At 44.7% G+C, this 8,596-nt stretch overlaps 1 protein-coding gene across 2 annotated transcripts in view; it reads left to right on the forward strand.

Annotated features, from left to right (window-relative positions):
- Tead1 (TEA domain transcription factor 1) overlaps positions 1-4,328 on the forward strand; it is a 226,709-nt gene extending 222,381 nt beyond the window's left edge. For both annotated transcript variants that reach the window (XM_036168990.1, XM_036168980.1), the window contains one exon: positions 1,619-4,328. In XM_036168990.1, coding sequence (XP_036024883.1) covers positions 1,619-1,732 — 114 coding nt within the window. In that variant the 3' untranslated portion in view covers positions 1,733-4,328. The remainder of the gene's footprint in view (positions 1-1,618) is intronic.
- Positions 4,329-8,596: the final 4,268 nt, after the last annotated feature.

Raw genomic sequence — 8,596 nt, forward strand, 5'->3', positions numbered from 1 at the left:
CATTTACCAAGCAAATAAGACTTTACCTAAGTGCATATTTGGGTGTCTGGTGGTAGGAATATTGTGATGAGCTGCATGAGTAGAGCAGCCATTCCATGGGCAGTTGAGGGAGGCAGGCATTCATCCAGCAGATGAATGGAAAATAAAATGATCATGAGTGTCTGGCAGAGAGGGGCCTTGTGCTGAGATGGGATTATGTAGCTCATAGGTGGGGAAGACCTACAGGTGGGTTAACAGCTTTGAACTGAGTAGTCTAGAGCAGGCAGTGCCTCAGTCTCCTCTGTCATGGGGAAGGTAGCACCCAGTCACAGAGTTGTGAGGTTGGATGCAACCCAGTCTGGGCCAGGTATCTCACACCATGGTAGATGCATAGTGAGCACACAGCATTGGTGGCTGTTGGGAGTTTTGGTCACTCATCAAATGCTTGATCATGGCGTACCATGCCTGAGACGGTTAACTAGAAAACGTGGGCTAGTTCTTCATAGTCCACTGATGAGCTGGATATTGAAAACAACCGATCTATATGAATCACATAGCTCCATGGAGAAAACCAGAAATGAGACTTTATTTTTTTCAATCAGGACCCCTGAGCTTGGGTGCTTGAAAGCAAGGGAAACTTAAATGGGTGAAGCAGACCGTTGCCAAGGGGAAATTAGGCCCTTGACAAGCTAGATAAGGCACTCAAGTTCAAAATGTTTTTGAACATGAAAGTCACAGAAAACCATCGAAGCGTTGTGAGATTGTAAATTTGATCGGATTGGCCTTCCGAATGTTCCTTCTGAGGTGGCATGGAGGACTGGAGCCAGCATGAGCAAGAGAGCCAGAGCTCATATCTGAAAGAGGCTAATCATGGGTGTGAGGGAGAGCACCCAGGGGGAATGGATGGGTAGTTCCTAACACATTGTGAGAGGTACAGCCTGTGTCAGCAGAAAGCAGCATTTTTAGACAGGATTCTGTCTGTACCACTGTCTTTTATACAGCAAATACTTCTGCTGCATCCAGGTACTGCTGGCTAATGTGATATACTAATCAAGGTGTCTGTAAAATTAACTTTGTAGTTCGCTGTTGGGAAGTAGAATTTAGCTCAAGTTAAATATAAGATGGGAAAATGAGATTTTTAAATGTTTTAAACAGAAATAAATAACTATGGTGACTATAATAATTAGCTTGACTTAACCATCCCACAATATATCATAACATCACTCTATAATACATACAATTATTTGTCAATTCAGATGAAGATCAAAAATACTAAAATAGGTGAAAGTCACCTAAAACATGTGAATGTCCTGTGAAAGAGGATTATTGATGATAAACAAATTAATCCCAAACACAGAAACCACACCAGTTCTTACAGGTGACCTGTTGGTTGCAGGTGATGGGTCAGCCTATCTCTTGGGTCTTCCTTGATTATGGTACTGGGCTCAGGTGGGGTTCCAGTGGGATTTGTAATCTTCTGAATGTGTTGGAGGATACAGAGTGAGGCCAAACGGGTCTCTGATCCACCCGTCACCTTAAGATGGTTCCTCTTCCATCAAATCATACCCTTGGCACAAATAGACCATGCTCTCATTTATGTGGGGTGATGATATATATGCCTTTTTTTTTTTTTAAACAGGTGGTAACAAACAGGGATACACAAGAAACTCTCCTCTGCATGGCCTGTGTATTTGAAGTTTCAAATAGTGAACATGGAGCACAGCATCATATCTACAGGCTTGTAAAGGACTGAACCTGGTTATTTATATATATAGATATCTGTATATACACACACATATGTGCACACACACACTCTCTCCATTATCGAACGACTGACTGTAAACCTCACCACAGGTGATGCCCTGGCCCCCCAGGTCACACCCTGACTTTTCTAAATCCTGTTTGAGTGAACTTATTATTTTTTTCATGTGTTCATGCTATCATTGTAGCTGTGAAGTTGTGATGCAGTTTTTTGTGTATTCCTCAGATCTGCAACCCACAATTCCTTGGGGAGGGTGAATCTTACCAGCCTAAACCTCTCTCTCTGCAGACCTGTTTCCTGTTGTGGTAGAAAATAATGAGACAGAGGCTTGGCCACGGAGCATTGATTGCCTTTATACAAATGTATTTAGTTCTTTTTGTTGTTTTTCCAACATAAAATCCTTGTTTTAAGATACAAGTAAAATTAATCTTTAAATGTAAATTAGTACAAGAAAACTAAGATTCTTCAGACTTATCTTTGTAACTAATTAGGGTGGAAGTTATGGAAGAATGTAATTCACTAAATTATTTTTTAAATGAAATCTTTCTTTCTTTTTAAAACCAAATGTTAAACTATAGCCTTAAGAAATACTTGGTAGAAGTATCCTAATGAGACAAATTTTGTACCTTTCCCTCCCTCAAGGTTAAAACTAATATCCTAATTCATTAAACTCTTGAAACAGGTGTTGCAAAGGAAGAAAATGTCACCCCTTATCCTTAACATATATAGTATATTTAAAAATGTAAAATTGTATTGTACTAATGTGATAATTGATTATTTAATGAAAAAGAAAAGATGGCTCGGTTTGCAATAAGTAGATAATACTGAAACAAATCTAAGCTTACAATGTTATAGTCTTGTGTGTGCAGCTGCATTTTATATGGTCAACCAAAATTTTTTATGGAGAAGAGTTCACATTTGAACCACTGAAATTTAATAACAAAATTTAAAAATTGGCATGAATACTGCACAGTGAGTTGCAAAGGATGCAGAATCCTGTGGCTGGGAGAAAATTGTCATCCTCTGAACAAGTGCAAGGCTCATCAGGCTTGGTGTCTGCTCCCCAGAATGTCACTGTCACCAGCCTCCTCACCAGCCTGTGGGTAGTTTGTTGTTGCTGGTAACCCACCATGCATGGGAAGCATCTGTCATTGTAGCTCTGTGTTCGTGCGCATATTCAGTTCTTCCTGCTTCCTTTCAGTTTGCTGCTTACTCATCACTCTCTTGGTCTGCATTATAGACATGGATATATTTTCCCTAAGGGCATCTCTTTCCTTGACATCTCTTCATAAGCCTCAATGGTATTTTATGTGCTCCTCCCTCCCCCTCCCCCTCTCTTTTCCCTCCATCCCCTCTTGATCTTTTTAAGCAGATGCCCTCATTCAGGAAGTTCTGTTTCCAAGAGAGATTTCCCCTCTCTGATCTGAATATTCCAAAGCATTACCCAGCAGAGTTGGCCTAATATGGCCAGTCTGGGGTTACTTCCCTAAGTGCTTTCTCATTGGGGAAGCAAAAAAGGTTACCCCTCTACTTCCCAGGGAAGGTAAGAGGAAAGTAAGAGTTTCCTTACACACATGCATGCACACACAGGAATATGTGAACATAAAAGAACATGACAAAAATTTTAAGTTAAAAAAAGCATGGCAATTTTTTGTTTGTTTGTTTTTTGTACCAAGGCTATCAAGTAAAATCCTACTTCTGCTATATCCAGGTGACACACACCCCTTCTTTGCCCCAACATCTGCTCTGACTGTGCTTTTATTATATTCAGCAACTTGTGGTCTTTAGTGGTTGGGCATGGCTAGTGTGTAGCTAAAAGAACCAAACTGGATTGACTCTTGTCTCCTCCCAGCTGTATCCCTGGTCCCTGGGAAGACCTGAGGAGAATGTGCAAGACTTTGTCATTAGCAATGTGCCTCCTTCACGTAAGCCAGCGGGGCATTGTTTCTTTTCAGGAGAACTGCCTTGGTTCCCTGATTCTAAGCCAGCCCTCAAAGGAATGGCTACCCTGGGTTTTTCCCCTTCTGTCTGTCTTGGGGATGCCATTAGTTAATCCTTTAGGGATGTTTCTTTAGCTTTTATTTCCTATATCCTTCCTCTAGAGGAATGGCCTATTGTCCTGAGACCAGGACTATATGAATGGGTACAAGTGATCTCCTGTGGCTACAGGCCAGGCCATCCAATAATGTGATGGGGGAGCAGTCTACCACTCAGGAGTGGAGTTGCCCCTCTATACTACCTAGGCTCTGGGGGTTTATTTCCCAAGTACCACCTAGAGGATAGTGGCTGGCAATGGGGAAGGTATGACTTCACAGAATTAGGATGGTGTCTGTGTTGCCTCACTGTCTATGTCCTCTTCTTCCAAAGCCTTTCGGGGGTGGGGGGGTAGGGGGGGTGGGAGTTAGGAATGACCCTGACTTACTGTTGGCTCTTAAAACAGCTATAAAATTCTTTAATATATATTCAACCCCTATTCCTCCCCTAACTTATTTCCATCCCTCATATCTCCACCCCTCCCAACTTCTTACTCTTTCTCGCCTTTAAAAAAAGAAAATAAACCACCATCTTAGGGTTACCATTGCTGCGATGAAACACCATGACCAAAAACCCACAAAGTTGGGGAGTCAAGGGTTTATTTGGCTTACATTTCCACATCATAGTTTATCACCGAAGGAAGTCAGGGAAGGAACCTGAGACCAGGAATTAATACCTGAAGAGACCCTGAAGCAGTGCTGCTTACTGGCTTGCTCCTGTGGCTTATTCAGCCTGCTTCCTTATAGAACCTAGGACCAGCAGCCCAAGGGTGACACCATCCACAATGGGCTGGGCCTTACCCTCTCTGTCACTCTGTCACTAATTAAGAAAATGCCCTGTAGGCCTGTCTAGAGCTCTTCCTCCTCTGCCCCTCTCTCTTTCAAGACAGGGATTCTGTGTGTAACAGCCCCGGCTGTCCTGAAACTCACTCTGTAGCCCAGGCTGGCCCTAAACACACAGAAATCTGCCTGCCTCTGCCTCCCGAGTGCTGGGATTAAAGGTGTGTGCCCCCACCACCTGGCTCTACAGCCATTTCTTCTGGAGACATTTCTTCAGTTGAGGTTCCCTCCTCTCACATGACTATAGCTTGACACAAAACTAGCCAGTACACCCACCATGGCAAGTTTGTGCTGCCGGTATACTCAAGGGTGTGTAGACATCTACTAGAACGTGGTCAGCCTACCAGGAAGCACACTCTTAAAAGAAAATGGGCTTCCCCTACTCCAAAAGCTATCAACTGTCAATAGATCCTCAGCCCTGGGGTGGGGGCTCATGAGCCCCTTCCCCCTCGGTGCTGGAATTTGACCAGCTTGTTCTCACAGTTGCTGTGAGTTGATGAGTGCTATGATCCTTTCATGTCCAGAAGACAGTGTTCTGCTCCAGTACACCCACCCCACCTCCTCCTTTTACAGTCTCTCTGCTCTGTCTTCAGTGCGGGTAGCTATAAGATTTGTGAGCCTTCTAGAGTTTCCCCGCCTTAATCAATGACCCAGTTATCCCAGACTTGCTTGACTTCTCAAATGAAAGCCTAGGGTGGGATTTGTGTCTTAACTTTTAATCCTTCTTGGTTCCTTCTCCCCTCCTCCTCTAGGCTGGAAGGATACCCTTGCCGAGCCCTGCCCTCTCTCTTCTGTGACCTTCTTAGTGTTTTAGGACAGATCTGTCAGTAACATATGTAGGCGTCCTGCTTAGTCACTGCATAGTTTAGAAGCCATCTTTCCAATGAAAGAGACCTAAATGTGCTGGGACCCCTGAGTCCAGCTAACTGGAGGCCAGGGGCATTTGGCTGGTTAATTGACCATCACCCTGTGCGTTGTCAGAGGTTTTTAGACTTGCTGGCCTCTTTCCCGGTTGTCACAGCTCATTGCCCTTGGTTGTGCAAGGTTCAACCTTAGTTGAAAATGGCTGCCTTTTCTCTTATTTGTCATTAGCATATTGATAACCAGTTTTGCTTCGCTCATCCTGTGAAAACTTCTCTCCTGTAAGCTTTTTTCTGGTGGGGAGGGTAGAGGCAGGTAGGTGGTATTCTTCTGCAGCATCCTTCCCCCTGTTTAGAGGCAGGACAGGCGGCCACCATCTCTCGCCGCCTGCTGCTCTTGCTCTTGTGTCTGGAAAGCTGGGTCCAGCTAGCCAGCACCTTCCCTGGAGCCATCTGACCTCCACTTAAAGAGCATTTCTGATTTGTCCTGTGGCCCTTGCTTTATTGGGGCTTACAAAGAGAAACTCCCCTCAGATTTGGCTCTTTCTCACAAGCTCCCCACTCTCCTGCTCAGCCTTTAATTGTTAGGGTGAGTTTGCTCTGTACTGCTTGCTTCACGCTCTCTCTTTGGTTGGGCTTTTGGGATAGAGCGGGCCTGGATCTGGTCCACAAGGTGGCTCGTACTCAGACCAAAGAGAGCACAGTCCATTCCCCTTCACCGTGAAGGGTGAGAGATGCCTGGTCCAAAGCCTCCTAGCTAGTCAGTCACAGACAAGGGTGAGGCTTCTCTTTCTTCTGCGGCTTCCCCTGGGTAGAAGCCATCTTTCCTTGGTGCTCTGTGCTTAAGTGATCCCTGAGAATGCATGGACGGACGGGTCACTACAGATCCCCTGTAGGTACCCGGGGACCATAAGCAGATGGGAAGTCTGATGTGCCTCTTCACTTCCTCGGAGGACAGTTCTCCAGCCATGGGCTTTGAGTCAAATTTCTATTTCCCACCCATCCCAGCAGCAACGTCCTGCTCACACACCAGCCAAAATAGAACCTTTGGTGTGAAAATTCCTCAAAGGACTTTTCGACCCAGGTCTTCATTAGGCTTCAGTACCATGGTGGCACTAGCCACTGTTTTTATACAACCCTAATTCTTGAAGTCACAGGATGGTCAGTTTTACAAACCAGGAACCTGTAATTTGTATAATTTTGTATATGCTCTGGTGTACCACACCTGTCCTAAGGAAGGGTAGAATAACTCTATGTTGGTGTCCTCACCTGTGACATTAGGAGGATGCTTGAGTTGCTGACTTCTATGTTGATGTTTCTGTGGCTAAGCCCTGCACGTGTCTTTTCTGAAAAGCCTTAAATCTTGGTGACGTCACGTCGTAGGGTGTCGGTGTGACAGGCTGCCTGGGAAGCGTGAGCCCTTTATAAGCTGGAAGCATTTCTCTTACTACTGTTACTTCTCCTGTCCTCGAAGGGAGTTTTCAATTCACAGCTGCCAAAGCCTCCCAGTGAAGCAGTGCCTTAGTCATACCTTAGTAGCTGCCAGCCTTTTCTCACGCCTCTTCTCGGTGTCCATTTGCTAATTGGCCCCATTTCCGAAGCAGGACAAGCCAAAAGCGTTCTCATTTTTGTTTCAAAAGCCCGTTTTTAAATCCAGCTCTATAGGAAGCTAATGACTTGGTTTCAAACAACCTAAATCAGAACCCAAGTCAGTTCTTTGACCATGCTCTCACATACGTATCCATACCAAAACTAATGGCTGCAACTCCGCAGTTTACTATGAAGAGTGAATTGTACTTTTCATTGATGCCTTTTTCAATTCATGACCAAATACTTAGCTATTTGTGAATCTTCTGCACTCCAGCATGAAAGTGCCTTTGGCTCGAGATTCCAGCTTAGAAAGTGCCACCATAATAACGACAATTTGTAGAGAGACCAAAAATATTTTGAGATCACCATAATGCCTTTGGTTAACCAGGATGAGTAACCAACCACAGGCCTCTATTCATGAGAGCACTGCGTGGTCCCTGCCTGCTGTGAGTCTGCCTGCCAGTGGGGACCCCACCACCACTCACCTATAGCACAGTGTGGCAGCGGGGAACCCCGCAAACTGTTGTGTCTGTGTGTGCTGACTCCCCCCACCCCCGGACGTCCGTCAACTCGTCACCCAGCTCTGCATCCCTGGGAAGGAACTTGCACACGAGCACCCGAATCCCAGCCAGTGGACAGACACCACGGCTTTGCCTTCTCCATGTGTTCACATCCAGTCTGTGGAGACTCTCGTCCACTGGGACGACAGTGCGCACTTGCCTGCTTTACACAGTGATACCGTTTGGTTGTTGGAAGCCTTGCATCGAGATGACAGTGCAGAACAAAAATTAAAATGGATTCATTAGGGTCATTGCAGTTGAAGTGTCTTTGGGCAGATTTGCTGGCTCCAGATGTCCGGATGTGCTGTGAGAGACTTCCAAAGAGCACAACATTTGCAATTTTTGAGAATGGTCTTATCCTCAGAGAGCCAACTCTGAAGTCTGTGTCAGCTTAGAGTAAAATCTTTGTGCATCTGGAAACCTCATACAGTAAGGAAAAGGACAGAGGAGGCAAAAAGAAGCCAGGAAAAAAAAATAGGGTCTTTTTTCTTTTCTTACTTTCTTTTTCTTTTTTTAAAAAAATTCCTTTGCTGATATAAGTGTAAAAGTAATGACAGACAACTTTGAAAGTTAGCCTGGAAACTCTACCACATCCACATCCCTTCTCCCTGCCCTCCCCGGTGTCTAAGGAATAGCCTGTCTGGGCTCTGAAATTGCAGAAGTGACTTGTATCCACCCCAAGTTGTATAAACGTCCTGTTTTGTTTTGTTTTTTTAAAGAAAAACAGCTATCAAGTGAAAAGGAGAATTTCTTAGCACAGGTTAGAGTTGGTTGTTTGGTGTCTTGGACTCCTCCCTGGCAGGAACACACCACAACTTGAAGAAATTAGTCAAATGTGTTTTCTTGTGCCTCCTTCTAGCCATTGATGTCTTGTCCGGTGGTAGTTGCCTCTCCTAAACTCTTTGCTTATATCCTCAACAATGAAGGTTTTATGTTTAAAACTAACTGATTGCAAAGGGCAGGCCTCACCGA

This window comes from Onychomys torridus, chromosome 1 (assembly GCF_903995425.1).
Source record: "Onychomys torridus chromosome 1, mOncTor1.1, whole genome shotgun sequence".
Lineage (NCBI taxonomy): Eukaryota > Metazoa > Chordata > Mammalia > Rodentia > Cricetidae > Onychomys > Onychomys torridus.